The sequence below is a fragment of the Sinocyclocheilus anshuiensis genome, unplaced genomic scaffold, assembly GCF_001515605.1.
Source record: "Sinocyclocheilus anshuiensis isolate Anshui unplaced genomic scaffold, SAMN03320099.WGS_v1.1 scaffold914, whole genome shotgun sequence".
In the NCBI taxonomy this organism is placed as follows: Eukaryota; Metazoa; Chordata; class Actinopteri; order Cypriniformes; family Cyprinidae; genus Sinocyclocheilus; species Sinocyclocheilus anshuiensis.
The window spans coordinates 3,317,961-3,336,792 of NW_015539870.1; the positions used below are offsets into that span (position 1 = coordinate 3,317,961).

Sequence of the window (18,832 nt, forward strand, 5' to 3'; positions counted from 1 at the left end):
GATCTGAATGCTTCTACTTAAATGCTTGAAACTATTTTTTTACACCAAAATAAATAGTGCCTTTGTATGAATTTTCATGACTAGAATTTAACAGGTAGGTATGAGTCTTGATAACAAATGACCAGCAGATGGCACTGTCTGCATATGTATTATACTATTTCTACACACTTTTCTCTTAATGCAAACCCAAGACAAAGTTTTAACCTCAATGAAATTGTTTTTTTTTTTAATTGTCTGAACGCAAAAAGGTCCAGAAAACAATAATGAAAACAACAATAAAATAATTTAAAATCAATTAAAAATAATTAACTAATAAAAATGTAAATAGATAAAATATTAATAATAAAATTTGCCATGCAAATAGCTATGGTGTGAAAATGGCTTTGATATATATATATATATATATATATATACAGTGGGTACGGAAAGTATTCAGACCCCCTTCAATTTTTCACTCTTTGTTATATTGCAGCCATTTGCTAAAATCATTTAAGTTAATTTTTTTTCCTCATTAATGTACACACAGCACCCCATATTGACAGAAAAACACAGAATCGTTGACATTTTTGCAGATTTATTAAAAAAGAAAAACTGAAATATCACATGGTCCTAAGTATTCAGACCCTTTGCTCAGTATTTAGTAGAAGCACCCTTTTTCTTTATTTATGTTTAGTTATTTACTTAATAGCATAGAAAAGGACCAATACATTGCCATTAAAGTAAAATTACTGAACCTAAACATAGGAGCCTGATAAAAATGATAATTTTAGAAGAAAATTTCAGACGGCACTTAGAGGCTTTTGCATCTGAATTCTTCAATTTGTCTCAGAAAGGAATATCACATGTTGCCGGACCGTGGTGGCACAGCTGTAGTGGGATAGCCATGCTTGGCCCCTCCCAGATGGTCCGGTCCGCCCACCAATTCAGTTACTGAAGGGTCCATTAGAACATCTTCCAGCTCCTGCTGTAACTGCTGCTCACTGCCGTTCCCCACGATCTGAACACACACACACACATTAGTGCGTTCATTCAATGACTCATCTGAGACACTTACATATTAGACCCAAGATGACAAACAAGGACTGGACAGTATCGGACCATAGAGTTCAGGCAGGGAAAATGGCATATTATAAATGTAAGGAATTAAACAAAGCAGTGAGGGACAGACATTGAATATGTTCAATATGTTGTGTTGTCTGACGGTTGTAGCCATTTTCACAACACATTTTTCAGGAGTTTTTTAATAAATTAATATTTTCAATGTTGCGTCATCTGAACGATGGACAACAAAGTTAAAAATCACTGCAACCCACTGAGCAGCCTGAACGTCTATCCCTCACAGCTTCATTTTTATTCGCACAAAATTAAATATGGTGTCTACCGTAGGGCTGTCAAATAAAAATGTGAATTTTGACTATTCATGGAATTTAATATAAAAATATGCATTCGAATGCAAAAATGTTGCATTCAAATTTTAGGTGTGTTAAAGCAGCCTTATTAGTGGAGCACGAGATGCGGTTGCATTTTAATGTTTTTGTTAGCCCATCCAGTTGCACCCACTAGATGTGGCACTGCTGCACTGTTCATTCAAAACATTGCAGAAAAAGAGAACATCAATGCGGAGAAGATCTAGTTTACGTCAAAACTGAAACCAAGCCATTCACACATAATGCATATTTTGTGCATTTTCTAGAGGGACATCTATCACCGCTGCACTCGCATCTCGCACAAGAGAGCTGCATGTTTAGAAAGCCCTGTAAAATTTATGGAAGTTCAACTTTAAAAAAAAAACATGTCTCGAGACTTTATGGCAGGTTTTTTTTACCCATCCCATTGCATCTCATGTTTTTAAATGAAAAATACTCTTTGTGATTGGCTTTCAGACCTTTGTATTAAACTATACATACATACATGATGCTGCTTTGTTTAGAATTATTTAAGCAACTCAATTAATTACATTTAGTTCATAAACATTATTTTAAATATTATGCACTTTTTTCACAGATAGTCATGTTATTTTATTGCTATGAATAAATGTGCATTAGTAATATTTTGCACAATGCACCCTCTTGTAGCCTCAGGAGAGAAGCCAAAAGCTTTTTTCCCCCTTGCTGAAATTCTGCCTTTTAAATTCAAATATAATTTGATTATTGATAATATTTAAGTACAAAATTCGAATTTAGTTTTTCAGCCATTTTGACAGCCCTAGTCTACCGTGACTAACACCGAGTTTATGCCAGTTGTGCTTGAGGTTGTCTACACTAGACACATCGAAGTTCCAAATCCATTTGTCCTGTTGTCAGAAGTAGCGCAAGCATCTGGAGTAGCTACGTTAGAAAGAGAATGAGCTATCAGTGTACTGTCTGTGACTCAACGCGTCACACCAAGAGTAGACCAAATCACTGATTTGCCTACTATCTATCGTGTTGCATTGCTCACATAGCTGAAAATTAGAACTGTCAGGTTAACATATTATTAATATAAGACTGATTAATGATTAATAACAGACTGATTATGCTGCTTAGTGGTGGCATAAATAAATTTACACAGCATCTGCACCTTCATACAATACTTTGATATTCGGGGCTGATGTGGGTCAAAAGCAGGCACAATTTGTTCTGGCTTTTATGCGGATTGCATCTTTACAGCAGCCACTGTTTTGAGCAGGCACAGAGCAGCCTTAAAGGTGGGGTAAGCGATTTTTCAAAAACGCTTCAGAAAACTGATTCGGGCCGACTAGCAAAACAAACTTGTAGCCAATCAGCAGTAAGGGGCGTGTCTACTCATGATGCGGATGAGAGAGCGTTCAGTGCACAGCACAGCACAGGACGGACATTAGCGAGCCGAGCAACAGAAAGATAGAGATGGCGGATAAAAAACAAAAGAGGAAAATATCTGGGGAACAAAAGAAGGTTTAAGGCAAGAAGTAGGACCCGTGTAAATATCGGATCAGCTCTGCAGCGCTGGAGAGAACTCAAGGAGCGGAAGGCCTGCGATCGGATGCAGAGGTTGCTTTGTTTCTTCTCGATAGGTGAGTAACACCGTGTCTGCGCCGCAACAGCTAAAGTCTGTCTAAAGAAAAAAATTTGTGGTGTTGTAAAATATATTAAATTAATCATCATAAATTCTACTTGTAATATTAAAAATCAAGGAGAACAACAATTTTCTAAGTAAAATGTACACATTTAATTCATGTAATTAATTAACTGCGTGAGAAGAGTAACTCTTATTAATATTTACTTGTAATATTTACATGTTTTATAGTCATTGCACATAAATCTAGAAATATTGAGTAAATTCTAATCTAAAAGTTCAGCGCGCTTGAATCCGCGCATGCGTGTTTGGACCCACGCTTTGAATCAGAGGGATGGTTGGGCTTGTCACGGAGGAGATGCATGGCTGGATTTTCTCGTGTTTAAGGTAAGTTTGCCTTTCTGTTTTAGATTTATGATTTGTAATACTTTGGTCCGTGTGCATTTCGATAGTTTGATTCTTGTTTGCTTGACTCATTATACATTGACGTTCATATTAATCACATAACCTCATTAAAGTTAACTTGCGTGCGGTCACAGTGAGTGATATTTCAGCAAAAATGTTTTCAATAGTTCAGAGATTCACAAAGCTGTTTTTCATGTAAAAACTTGAGCACAATTGGAAATTACTGGAAATTATTGCTAGCTAGCTAACATCATTACTAAATTAAAACAATCACATAGTTTAGCATAACGCTAGTTTCTGTTCTTTCAAACACTCGACTGACGTAATAGAGAGAGTTTAGAGCAATAAGTAGTAATCTCATTAATTGTCGTGTTTTGTCGCTATGCTAAACTAACATACTACCTAACCCTAAAGCACCTGTTGCCATCAGCGATTATGTTTTATAGGACTAATTTTGAAAAGTGTGAATAGAAAGAACAAAACATATATAATAAAATCTACTTATTTACTTCAGTAAATCGTAGGATTTACTTAATATTTTGATAAATGCAAGGTTCCTGTCTATAAAATAATAAATAAACTTTACTTAATTACTTTAAATAAACAACTTTTAAATTAAATATAATTAAGTAATATTTACTTAATTAGGATGCAATTCGATTTAATTTCTTCATGAATGTTAAGTTTAGTAGTAAGTAGATTTTACTTAATAATAGCGAGTAAGTTGTACTTGATATTAAAGCTGTAAATTTTACTTAAAATGTGTTCGTGCAATTTGTTACGATAATTTTTTTAAGTAAATCTTACAAGTTATTTTTTTCAGTGTGGACACGACAAAGCGACCGTTGAAAATCATTTGAAATGTATGTCAATACGTCGTGAATAGAACGCAGCAGCAGTTTTCTATGGGGATTTGTCGTTTCGTGCCGCATCAAGTGTAGACCATAGATATGTATATATATATATATCTATATGGTGTAGACAGCATCACTGATTATAATGAGTTCCATAGTATTTTGTCGCGCCGGGCCACTTGCGTCCGGTGTAGACACTGTGTAACATTGGTTTTGCTTTGTTTCACAGAATTAATCGTTGCCTGGGTTGCGTACGTATATGTGGGGCGGAGCTATCAAAATAGGGGGGAGGCCCTTTTGGGGTAGAGGCATGTTTGTTTTGGTGATTTCAAATGTCAACATTGGCTACCAGAAATCGCTTACCCCACCTTTAACTCAGTTGTGTAAAGACACCTGATGATGCATTTTTGAAGGTGAATTACTTGGCCATGAACTACTTGACACACCATGCTGATGGTCAGCATTGTCCAAAGTCTGGCCATTGTTGAGTGTCTGTAAGCTCAGTTTTGTGGTGTGTTCCGCACCACTGACACTAGTCACACATCGCCTGTGACTTTTTACCAGACTGAGCACGTCGGATAGGACGAGAAGGAAATTGAAAGTGACAAAAGCAAGCAAACGACACACACAGATGGCTGTCCCTTATTTAAATCCTAATCTTACCAGAGCATTCAATATGATCAGTGCATGTTTCAGTTTTGATTTGATTCCACATCAGGAAGTTTGTAATTCAGCAGATCTAAATTTCTGATTCCTGTTATTCTGGTTATTTGATTGGCTGAAGAGACAGAAAGTGTGATCTGTGTTCATTACAACCATGATGAAGACAGTGACTGAAGATGAAAGATGATCTCTCAAGACATAGGAACTGCACACACCGATGCCAAGTTCAGTGGGAACAGACGATTTGGCAGATGACCTCCACGAAAGACCTCAAAATATGCATTTCTGTTAAATGCATTCTGTTTTCTTTCAAAATAATTATAAAAGTGTGACAAAGAGCTTTAGCATACAACTACTGTACACTGTTGAGACCAAAAGGCGACTGGACTAAGATGCCTGGAATGAGGGAAACAGTGGAAGCACCAGACACAAAACAGAAGCCTATAAACATTCTACTAAGCACTGCACAATCACATTGTCATAGTCCCGCTTACATCCCACACTCAGCTGCTGTACAGGCTGGTGAAGCTGCCAATCAAATTGATCAGCCAATCGCACACAAGGCACAGAGACACAGTATGACCACAAAGCCACAGAGGAAGAGAGAGAGGAATAGATAGATAAAGACTGACCTTAAAGCTGACCCCTTCCTCAGAAATCACCTGTGTAACAAACAGAGTGTTTAAGAGACGCCCACAGAGGTGAGAGAATGGTAATGAATGGGTTAACTGAGAGAGAGCATTCTCTACATCATGACCGATGGACTATGAAAGATCGACAACCAGCAGAAACATCTTCATTTTTAACTGCCACAGTAGATCATGAATTGTGCTACATAATGTGATGACGCCCTCTAGTGGCAATAGCAAGTGTATAGGCCCAATTATTACCCAGTTATTATTTACTCACCCTCATGTCATTACAAACCCATTCTTTCTACGGAAGAACACAACAAATATATTTTGAAGAATGTTCACGCTGGCCTTTTTCATACATTTTCATTCATTTTAAGTGACTTTATTTCTTGGTAGACTTGGTAGTTTCTTTTTTCTTAGTAGAAATATGAGTGGGTAAATGGTGAAATGTTAATTTTGGTTTAACTATTCCGTTAATACAGAATGTGACAAATGAAGACGAGCATCATGGGGGAAAAAAGAGAACAAAACTTCAAAGTTGTCTGGGTAATATAGCCATGATCAAATGCAAATATGAAGAAACAGACTTCATAAGCCAACAAAATTATCAAATACACCAAGTCAGAAAGCAAGAGTGACGGTGAAATGAACATACAAGAATCATGACCACAAGTTCTGAAAAGAGGGAAGACCTTTGGTGAAACCTTCATGAATTCTGGTCCATGAATGAATGAGACCTGGATGGATGCAACATCTTATTGTGGCCCACCATAACACTAATAAGAAGTGTGAACATTTATACATAAAGCTGAAAGTGCATTTGTAGAAAGTGGTACATGGACAAAGAACATACTGTAGTGCCGATACATCAAATTAGAAGTTTGGGGAAAAAAAAAAAATCAAAGGTGATACAAACTGGACAGAAATCTCGGCAGCATTCATATGGTGTGGCATTATGTGAGAAATGGACAAGTCGGGGCACAGACTAAGCAGAAGAACAAAACATGGAATGAGGGTGACAAGATAAAGTGTGCAGTCTGCCTGTCCTCATTTAATATCTTCTTAGCACCTTTTAACAAACTAGTTAGGTGGTGCAAACTGTACTTGCTAATTAACTTAATGGGGTAATTTTTCAATCAGGGGAATGTTACTGTCCCCTATGATATTTTTTTTAATCATACTAGTTTTAAGGATTGGTTATAATCGCTTTGTGTGTGTGTGTGTGTGTGCCTTTAAATTACTATTTTCTATTTTCTAATTCCTTAAGTTTGTAGAAATATTACATTTACTATAATTTCTTACGCCTTAATTTCTCTATTTTCTCCCCCATCCAGACTTTTAATTTCTCTTCCATTATAAATTTATAAAGTGCATTTTTTCAAAGAACTTAAAAAAAAATATATATAAAACATGTTAAGAACTGCTGTCTTCAATACTGTTGTCATTACCATCAACAAGCATCTTTTCCCAACAATTTATATTTGGTTATGATTGTGAGCCCATCTCTACCAGAGAGTTGCAGAATTGTTTGAAAATCTGAAATGTCATTCATTCAAAAAAATAAATTACATCATGATCTGAGAGCAACTTTATTAGGAGTCATTTATTATATTTAGTCAGTATTTGAGAATTTTAATTCAAAGGGAATTTATTTTTTATTTTATTAATAAATTAAATGTAAGTACATTTACTGCTTACTGTCCTGCTATGTTAGCAAATCCAAGGTTATCTTACTTTTCTCATTATATTACGATCTAGAGCTACATGATTTGGGGGAAAATCGAATTATGATTTTTCTGATAAAAATGTGATTGTGATAAAAAAAAAAAACAGGTTTGTAGGGCTGCACAATTTGACCAAAATTTTGTGATAATAATAATAATTAAAAAACTGCTAAATAAAAACAAAAGAAATATTACTATTGTGATATTTCACTATAGTAATTTAAAGGTGCAATAGGTGATTGTCTTCAGAAATTTTTTTTGTTATGCTGGTTGAAAGTCTCATCACATCCCGATAGCAATCATTAAGTGGTCTAAATGTATTTATCTGTATTTATATCATTTGTGGAAGGCGTAGGACCTAGAAATGTTCGTCCAATCAAAATGCTCGGTCCGAGCGTTTTAATTGGCTTTCCTACCTGCCTGTCAAGTTATGCATTAGCATACCTCTGTGCACCCGGTTCGCACAGACAGGATACGTCATCAGCGCATTCACGCACGCTGTGCAGACAGAGCGAGAATGGCAGACAAACATCAACAACCCGATCTTCCTTCCTGATATTGTAGTTCTTTTTAAGTTTTCTCACCGGTGATTGACGCATGATGTAGCCCAGCGGTTCCCAATTCCAGTCCTCACGATTCAGATAACCAGCTCGTTAGAAGCAAGCTACGTGCATGAACTGTGTTCCGATCGATATGATCCCTACAGTGTTCATTGCTCCCTACTCGCTGAGCAGGGGAAATCCGTTGAAGTTTACTTCACTTCGGAACATTCATTCACTGATTTGCGCTGCGCAGCGTCTTCACACACAGACGAAACTTACTAGAGAAGTGTGAAGGACTGGAATTGGGAACCGCTGATGCAGCCTATTGTAGTAACGTTGTCTCTGGTATTCTGGTCTGTGAGCGTATATGCATTCAGGGGGCGTGGCTTTGAACGGCGATTGCAGGGAGGGTGGGACGTTCGCTTTCAGTGCTATCAGGCTAAAGTTAGCATTATCCAAGATCTCCTACTGCACATTTAATAATAATTTCAATAGAGTAATTTACTAATAATTTCATTTTACATTGCAATTGTAAAGTTACAATACTAATATTTATGGCTTTCTTAATTCATTCATTTTCAAATGTTAAACCATCAATCATTTAATATGGGAAGATGTTTGGTACATGTTGCATTCCCAAATGCACATTAAAAGTGACCCAAACTCAGAGCAGATGCAGAGATGAGTTTGTGTGGCGCATCATTTACATTGAACTGAGATGCTCTGAGATGCTGTAAACACATCTTCCCGGCAGCTCAGTGCTCATGGGTAAGAAAGTAGTGAAACAAGCAGTGTTACAGACTTTGTGATTTAATAATCGCACTATATTGCATTTTCTGATTTATTTGAATTAATGGTGAAGCCATACCTACTAAAATTCCCTTAAAAGTTGATCAAGGCCTTGATTAGATATTTATTACAAGACACGTGATGAGCACTTTAAATGTATTAAACCTACTGTGAAGAAGTTTTGTTTTTCAAAATTCCAAGTAATCAAAAGTGCCCTTTATTGAAGAATCGCCCATCTATAGTTCACCGAGTAGAATTTCTCCCTATCCGTTTTCTATCTACTCTTACCTTCAGTCCTGTCTTTTCATCATCGCTACCATTATTAGTGGAGGGAGTCTCGTCCCCCAGGCGGGACACCAGGACAAAGTCCTCACTGTTGAGGGTGGACACAGAGTCGGAGGACACGCTAATTTTCCCCACCGAGGCCTTGTCATCCATGACTGCTAAATCAAGCCAGGCGCACTCATGAATGGCAGTTTAATGAGCAAAATTACCTGTAAAACAAAGAGATGAAAAAACAATGAGGAAACGAAAAAAAAAAGAAAAAGAAAAAACATGAGAGGAGGTTGCACGCCCATGCTTATTTTGAACGCATCCTTTGTGAACTGCAAATATAGTTTGTGGTTCTTCACACTGCAAGTTTCAATCAACTGTTCTACAAGTGGCAGCATTTACATGCAGAGCTATTTATGGGCACATGGTGACCGCAGAGCAAAATAAAATTCAAAACTTTGACAGCAGTGCTGGCTTAAAGAGGCAGAGATGTGAGTGAGGAGTATATTGTAAAATGATAAAGAAATGGCAGGTAAAGTGTGGTAAATGGAAATCGATACTCATATTGTAGAGATATATGAAGGATCCAAAACTAACAGTCACCAAACCAAATGGCAAGAAAATAAAATCACAGAGTTACCTGTTAACTTTATTAGAAACTACAGTGTAGTATGTGAAAGTCCAATTTGTAGATGATAAGCATGATAAAAATACATTTAAAAAAAGACATCCAAACTGTTAGCTTTTTTGCATTATTTTCATTAGTTTATTTTCATTATCATTATAGTAAAAATATGTGTAATTCTCTTTATTACAGTCATATTAAATATGAAATGCTGTAATACAATATTTGCAACAAATACTTACATATATACTTGTATATACAGTACTTATATATATACATATATATATTTATATATATATATTTATATATATATTGGTGGCATAGAGGCTATTTACACTTAATGCAAATAGCATATTTTCTTAGCGATAGATGCTATTTACACTAAGTGAAAATAGCAGTATTTTTTAATGATATCATATGCTATTTACACTAAGTGCAAATAGCTATAGATTATATTTATACTATGTTAAAATAGCAGGATATTCTGCTAATTACTTATTGCAAATAGTGTCAATTATCTGCACCTCAGCATTGTAATACATTATAAAATAGTATGCAATAATAACTTATTGAGTGTAAATTTTAATTATAATTCAAATTATTAAATGTATGCCACCTTATTGGGACAAAAGCCCTCCCTACACCTACCCGATACTTTATTTTCAACTTTTTGATTATTTCCTTCATTTTTATTAAAAATAAATGATTTTCTGATGCGATTTGAAATTTGAAAAGGGAGAAAAAAAAGTTCGCCAAAAGGCAGATTCGAACCCGGGTCGATCGCGTCAAAAGGAGCAGCCTATGACACACTTTACCATCTACGCCACTGAATTTGACGATTGATGACCGTCTTTTGTAATGTTGACTAGCCCAATCATACGTTGGTGGGTGGAGTTAGTGTAAATAGCCTCTGCCAACAAGGCGGGCTATTTGCACTTAGTGTATATAGACACTCCGATTTATTTATTTTTTATTCCCAACAGTTAAACAGTTGCCCACAGAAAAAAAACAGGGGGTGCTGCAGCACCCTCAGCACCCCCACTTCCTGCGGCTATGCGTCAGCGTCAGTAGTAAATGCTGCTCATCTCACTTATAACGTGCATCTGATTAAGCAACACACTCCAAACATCCTCTGAGAACATTATAACATGATCAGTCGAGTGTTTTGAAATAACTTAATTTTCTGATCTGATGTGGCTTGTTATCACAGAATGAAGCACAAAATATATTCTATACTGCAATAAAGGCTTTGTCGATTAGCATTGCAATACAAATTTACTTTATTGTTATGAAAATACCCGAGATGGCGTGAAGAACAGATAAACCATATATTGTCATAGGTATATTGTCTTCATGTTTAATCAGTTCACACGTTTCTAGCTGCTTTTTATTCAGTCACAGCGATTGCAGGATGTCTTCGTCCATATTAGGGATTTCCTGGAGCGTCATGTGTTCTGTTACTTCTGTGATGCATGGAGTTTCTGCGTGAGGGCGCTCTCCGCCCTCCAATATGAACGAAACAGACATTACATGAGTTTAGCACTCAGTAATGCACACTCAGTCCTATTTTGGCCATAAATAGGAAAAATAATACTTCTCTCTAAAGAAAGTAAAGTAAAAATACAAACCCGATTCCAAAAAAGTTGGGACACTGTACAAATTGTGAATAAAAACAGAATGCAATGATGTGGAAGTTTCAAATTTCAATATTTTATTCAGAATACAACATAGATGACATATCAAATGTTTAAACTGAGAAAATTGTACAGTGTCCCAACTTTTTTGGAATCGGGTTTGTATGATAATCCATGTTTTTCTCCAGTGTATAGAAGTGTACATGCGTTTTTTTTTTTCTTTTTTCTTTCCCCACAGTGGATGAATGAAAGGCTAATATTTCATATTAAATATGTGACACTGTCACACAAAGGCACATGTATTATACCGCTCAATGTATATATTAAGATGGTTTTATCTCTATATATTTGAGTTTTAATGCTTTACATGTTGTCTTAGCCATTTTAATCCTTTTATTCATTTTAATGTGTGTATGTCTTTAAATGTAAATGAATCTGCTTGATCTGATTGATCACATGACAGGAATAAGGAAGTAGACCAGTATAAAGCAAGCAGCATGTCAAACAAACAGGGTCATTGACCAAACCACTGCACTCTCTGGATTGAGGAGTTGTTTTAAGGACTTGCCATTCCAGCATCTCGCTTTTATTTTCACTTTGGATTGTATATACACCGGTGGACACTTTTATATCGGAACTCACAACACTCTAGGATTCTTAAGGACTGTTTTATGGTAGTGATGGGAAACCGAGGCTTTCTGAACCGTTTGAGGCTTTCATGAAATTGTGCCGAAAAATGGTTGATTACTCGAAGCTTTTAACACAGTGCGCATTAGCGACATCTGGTGGTCAGACTTGGTTTCGCCACCAAATCTAACAAAACATCGTGGAGCAGAGGATGGGCTGTGGCTAGAAGGGATACAGCAAAAAACGGAAGCTAACAATAAATTGAATTTTCTACTTATTAGATTGTGTTTTATTAACGTCTACTCCTACCCCAACCCTAAACCTACCCCTTACAATAATGCAAAAATATTCATTATTGTTGTACAGTGTGAGAAAAATTACGCTATATTGATGTGTGCATGCCCAGTAGTTTTTGCTGTATGCCATCTAGCCTTAACCCAGAGGATGGTTTGAAAAAGTTTTTAATCTGTGCCAACTCGTGTCATGCGTAGTCCGGTCAACGGATTCACATATTGATCAATAATATAAAATATACAAGTGTGTGATTATAAACACACATAACCAAGTCAATGTAAAGTCAAACACAAGAGTCGTGCGATATGCCGATTTTTTTCAAACCAGCTGTCCCGACCTTATACTGCATGACGTTTGAAGCTTCAAACATCATCAATCACGTGGTATTGTCATTTCGATACAAGCATTAGCACAGTGTGTGATACAATATTGCTTTGAAAACTGCGTCGGAGCATCGGAGCCTCTGTATCAATCGTCCCATTACTATTTTATGGTGTGATTCAAATGGACTGCTTTAAACAGCCTAAGTTATTCTACTTTTATTGTGTTGTTATAAGTTCCTTGTGAATTGTGTAAATACACTATTTATTCTTTGTAATTTTGTCGTTTGTCTCATCTTTTTATTACAGTTATTTTACCTCACACAGTGTAATCTGACCCCATTTATTAATTGTAACATCTTCCAAATAAGGCCGAGCGTTACAAAGACATGGACTCTTTTTTATTTTACATACCTCCTGATAAAAATTAAGAAATTACTGCAAAATACTTTCATCATAACAGTATCATATGATGTACAGTTATAGGCCTGTATGTTAACAAGTAACCCTGCAGTTTTCTGTGAAACAATAGTTTTCTGTAAAATAAAATTAGTATTGTTATCATCTTATTAATTTTTATCTAATTATTATAGTTATTTTTTTGTTCATTTGTTTTAAAAATCGCATATCCCAATTTTAACCAGAAAAATCACAATTAGATTTTTTCCCCAAATCGTGCACCCCAAGTATTTATTAATATTTTAAATTAAGCTTTCATTTTTGTTTTCAGTTTTTTATTTAGTTTAAGTTTAATTTCCTGTTTCAAGTTTGATTTTACATGCATTTTACCTTTTTATGCTTTTTTATATTTTATATTTATATTATATTTATTTTCTTCCACAGGAGAAGGTGATTTGTGCTAAAGCAATCATGCTAACCTGCGTCCTATCCACATCTCCTCTACTGAACCCCTTTCTTTTTCTATGGGCCTCTGGAATTGTCAGTCAGCTGTCAACAAAGCTGACTTTATTCCAGCCTTTGCTACTCCATCAGCTCTTAGTCCCTTAGGCTTGACTGAGACCTTAAACCTGAAGACACAGGTATCCTTGCTGCTCTTTTCAACAACTTCTCTTTCACCCACACCCCCGTTAGGTTGGGAGGGGTGGGGGTACTGGTCTCCTCACTTCCAAAAGCTGGAAATACCTCACATGCTCTTATAACTTTAACAATACTTCCTGTGAATCTCATGCCATTACAATCACACTCCCTGTAAAAATCAACATTGTAGTTATTTACCGCCCTCCAGGTCAGCTAGGCAACTTTCTAGAAGAACTGGATATGCTGCTGTCCTAATTCCCGGAGGATGGCAGCCCTCTGGTACTTTTTGGTGACTTCAACATCCACCTTGAGAAGCCACATGTTGCTGACTTCCACTGATATGATATGCTATTTTCTACCCTAAAGCCTAGTTCACACTACACAATTTAAAATGTCAGCAGATCGCTGTGCTGTTCAGACTACATGACTTGCTGTCTGTCTTGAAGTCGTTGTGGTGTTTACACTACGCGACACTACGTAAATGATCTGCAACAGGGGGTCACACACTACACGAGTTCACACATAAAGATTGTCGAGCGCTGATCACCCGCTGATTTTCCCGATCACAACCCGACCTGTCGGTGAGCTTGTTAACTTGCACAAGTTAAATCGGGCTTAAACTCCCACATGCTGCTGACTTCCACTCTCTCCTAACCTCTTTTGACCTTTGGTGGCTCAACACCACAGGTACCCATAAATCGGGTAACCAGCTCGACCTCATCTTTACATGCAATTAGGGCTGGGTATCGTTCAAAAATTTTCGATATCGATACCTTGACTTCGATACCGGTTCCTGAGCGATACTTTTTTCGATACCAATTTTATGAAATCAGAAATTTCATTACCTCAAAAAACTGTTTGGTTTTATTTTTTTCAGCTTATTTATGTTTTTACAGACTCAAAGACTCATCTCCTGAGCCACTGCACAATGGAACAAAAAAGCATAAAGGAACAAAATGTAACCAGCACAGTAAATCAGTGCAAATAGTTTTAATAAAGTTCAAATAGTTTTCAGTTTCCACATCTTTTAGGCTACGTTTAGACTAGTGCATTTCGTTTTAAAACACATAGCTTAGACAGAATCATCATTTGTATTCATTTTCCACTGATTTACTGATGAGCATTAGCTGCTTCCAGCACTGTCTGTTTTCTCTTCCGTGATCACTGTTCTGACTCAAGAGGAAGCTCATTCGCTGCTCAACTGTCAGTCATATTAAGCATTTATAACCTGCCCTGTCTCCAATGACGAACGTTCATTATACTTCCGCGTTCAGTTCTGTACATAAGAAACCCAGAAAAAAATTTCCACGGATGAAACATGAAGCTAATAAACACGCAATTACAACAGTATATGATTTGTATGTGATCTTCATGAGATTCTGCCTGTTTTTATAACAATACAGGGTGTTTACATGAGAAATGCTAGGCATGTGTAGCGATTAGCTTAATATAAAAGGGTACAAATAGCATATTTCAGCAACATTATATGACCAAACCCTCATTAAATCGCAATCGGAAGTTATTACAAACACTCGATGGTGGTTTAAGTTTTGTGTAGTAAAAGCATAGTATAAATCGAATGAATTGTCTTATGTAGCATGATGCTACAGTGTGCATGAATGGTCACGTAACATGCGTTTTTGGTTGTGTAGTGTGGACGGAGATCTTTTCTGAAATGCAGTGGAAACGCCAGTATGGACGAGGATTGTTTATTTTAAAACGCCGTTTTTCTAGTGTTCCTGTGGCTCAGTGGTAGAGCATTGCGTTAGCAGCGCAAAAGGTTGTGGGTTCAATTCCCAGGGAACACACATACTGGTAAAAAATTTATAGCCTGAATGCACTGTAAGTCGTTTTGGATAAAAGCGTCTGCTAAATGCATAAATAAATAAAAAAATTAAATGAAATAAAAAAGCACTAGTGTAAACATAGCCTTACATCTATGGGGTTTGGACGCTTACACACTACAGCCTCACGTGTGAGCCACGTCTCTGGGCGGAACCTGCGCCAGAGCCAATCACCAGCACTTGATTTAGGCACATCTAGCATGCTGCACGCTTACTGGCTCACTGATGTTGATGAGATTAAACCCTTAGGTATCGAAATTTGGTACCGAACGACAAGACATATTTTGATACTCGATAGTATCGAGGCAATTCGGTCGGTGCCTAAAAAGTATCGAGCTCGATACCCAACCCTACATGCAATTGTATCACAGATAACATCTTGGTCAAACCCTTGCATGTCTTGGATTCATTTCATTATTATTTTAATTTACATCTACCTTCTTTCGCACCACAAACCCCTCTGCCAGTTTTGTTTAGACGAAACCTAAGGTCTCTTTTTCCTTCTCGACTTTCCTCTGTGGTATCATTCTCTCTTCCCACCCCCACACACTTCTCATCATTAGATGTGAATCGTGCCACAGATATGCTATTTTCTACCCTGACTAGCTGCCTAGACAATATCTGTCCTACTTTCTCCAGACCAGCACGTGCTACTCCCTCCAACTCCTGGTTAACTGATGTCCTCCACAAGCATCCGACTACACTCAGAGCAGGAGAGAGAAAATGATGCAAATCAAAAGATTCAGCTGATCTCAGCAGGTAACAGTCATGCTACAGTCAAAGCAACAGTCTGCTTTCCTCATTATCCACCAAAATTCATGCTACCAAGACTACCTTCTTCCATAACAAGATCATCAGCGCATCAGACACAAGCAAACTCTTCAAAACATTCAATACTCTCCTTTGTCCCCCTTCGCCTCCTCCCACCACCTCTTTAACTGCTGACGATTTTGCCAATTACTTCACAAACAAAACCACATACATCAGCAGTCAGTTCTCGGCTCCACTCACCCAGGAACTCTCAGCAAACACTCATACAGCTGACCATCTTCTCTCCTCCTTCTCTCCTCTTACAGAAGATGAGGTCTCTAAATTTATCCTCTCCAGCCACCCTACCACCTGCCCTCTAGGGATGGGCGATATGGGCTTAAAAATATATCACGATATTTCTGGTATTTGTTACGGTAACGATATCAATGACGATAATTCAGGGAATCCTGTTTCTTTTAAGAAAAGTATTATCTTTCCTATGTTTACCCAAAATAGGGTGAGCATTAATGAGTTCACACGTAATGTAAAGACTGTTTTAATTCATACTGGAAGCCGGAGGGCGCTCTTGAACAGAAACTCCACATATCCATAGCAGAAGAAATACTACTGACGATGCTCCAGGAAGGTATCCAGTTATCGCTGAATAAAACGCACAACGGAGGTAGAGACATTTTAACTGATGAAACTTGAGGAAAATAAACATACGACTGCACAAAATATATGGTTTATCTGTGTTCTTCGATAAGATATCGCCCATCCCTACTGCCCTCTAGACCCAATCCCCTCACATCTCCTACAAGGCATTTCCCCTGCACTTCTGCCTTCACTCATACATCAACACATCTCTTCTCTCAGGCATTTTTCCCACTGCATTCAAGAAGGCTGGGGTAACCCCACTGCTTAAAAAACCTACACTAGACACCTTACTTGTTGAAATCTACAGGCCTGTGCCTCTCCGCCTTTTCATAGCAAAATTTGAACGTGTAGTTTTCAACCAAGTGTCTTCCTTCCTCTCACAGAACAACCTGCTGGACAATAACCAATCAGGATTTAAAAGTGGTCATTCAACTGAAACCGCCTTGCTGTCAGTCACTGAAGCACTACGGAGTGCAAAAGCTGAGTTCAAATCTTCAGTTCTCATTCTGCTGGATCTATCTGCTGCATTCGACACGGTTAATCATCAAATCATGTCCACCCTCTCATCGCTGGGCATCACCGGAACTTCACTCCACTGGTTTGAGTCTTACCTCACAGGTAGGTCCTTCAAGGTGGCTTGGGGAGGAGAGGTATCCAAATCACATCAACTGGTCACTGGGGTTCCTCAGGGATCAGTTCTTGGACCCCTCCTCTTCTCTATATACACTACATCACTGGGACCCATCATTCAAGCACATGGTTTTTCCTACCATTGCTATGCTGATGACACATAGCTCTACCTCTCATTTCAACCAGATGATCCAATGGTACCTGCTTGGATCTCAGACTGTCTGATGGACATCTCAGAATGAATAAAAGAACATCACCTGCAGCTCAACCTAGCAAAGATAGAGCTTCTCATCTTCCCAGCCACACCATGAGTACAGCACCAGCTTACCATCCAACAGGGCTCATCAACGATAATCCCATCGTGTTTGCCCAGGAATCTTGGGGTGATTCTTGATGATCAGCTGACCTTTAAAGATCACATTGCACAAACAGCGTGATCATGCAGGTTCGCACTATAACATCAGGAAGATCCGACCATTCCTAAAAGAACATGCAACACAGCTTCTCGTCCAGGCCCTTATCATTTATAGGCTGGACTATTGCAATGCTCTTCTGGCTGGACTTCCAACATGTGCAGTCAGACCTCTGCAAATGATTCAGAATGCAGCAGCACATCTTGTTTTCAGTGAGCCCAAGAGAGCACATGTCTCAGCACTGGCTTCCAGTTGTGGCCCGCATCAAGTTCAAGACATTGGTGCTTGCCTACAGAACAGCCACGGGCTCCACATCCTCCTACCTCCGCTCTCTCCTATGCGTCTACATCCCCTCCAGAAGTCGGTAAACGAGTGGCAGCTCGTGGTACCATTGCAGAGAGGCACAAAATCACTCTCAAGGACGTTTTCTTTCACCGTACCCTGTTGGTGGAATGACCTACCTAACTCCATCCGGACAGCCGGATCCCTCACAATCTTCAAGAAACAACTGAAAACTCATCTCTTCTGTGAACATCTCACTGCATCCTCCTAAAAAAAAAAAAATTATAATTCTGTGCCTTCACTTTTTCTATTCTATTATTATACTTTATCCCTTCCTGTCCTAGCTTTTACTATTTTGAACGAAGACTGAAACCTTGTATAAAAGGCACTTCTCGTGTTTATTGCCATCTTATGAAAAATTGCCTATTGTATTCCTCAACTGTAAGTCACTTTGGATAGAAGCATCTGCCAAATGAATAAATGTAAATGTAAACGTATTTAGCTTTATTTTTACTAGAGTTTGGTCATTTTAACTTAAACATATTTTATTTTGTTTAATTTATTCAATTTGGTTATCAAGGCAGCATTTTTAAGTTTCACATTACGTTTTTCATCTAATAATTATACTGTATTTTTATTTCAGCTTTATTTCAATTATTGAATTTGAATAGTTTTAGACTGTTCCAACCATTGGGAGCGGTATATCATAAATGGCCAATCAGCTTTAGTTATGTCACAGCCATGAAATTTACTACATGCTCTGAAGTATATGAACCATCAATATTTCTGATCTGTTTTCC

The 18,832-nt window shown here is 37.5% G+C and overlaps 1 protein-coding gene across 1 annotated transcript in view; it reads right to left on the bottom strand.

Annotated features, from left to right (window-relative positions):
* Positions 1 to 18,832, bottom strand: part of LOC107685165 (rab GTPase-activating protein 1-like) — a 125,322-nt gene that overhangs the window by 94,357 nt on the left and 12,133 nt on the right. Inside the window, exons 2-3 of the mRNA XM_016481681.1 lie at positions 8,934 to 9,139; positions 850 to 997 (exon numbers count right to left, since the gene is read on the bottom strand). Coding sequence (XP_016337167.1) covers positions 850 to 997; positions 8,934 to 9,083 — 298 coding nt within the window. The 5' untranslated portion in view covers positions 9,084 to 9,139. The remainder of the gene's footprint in view (positions 1 to 849; positions 998 to 8,933; positions 9,140 to 18,832) is intronic.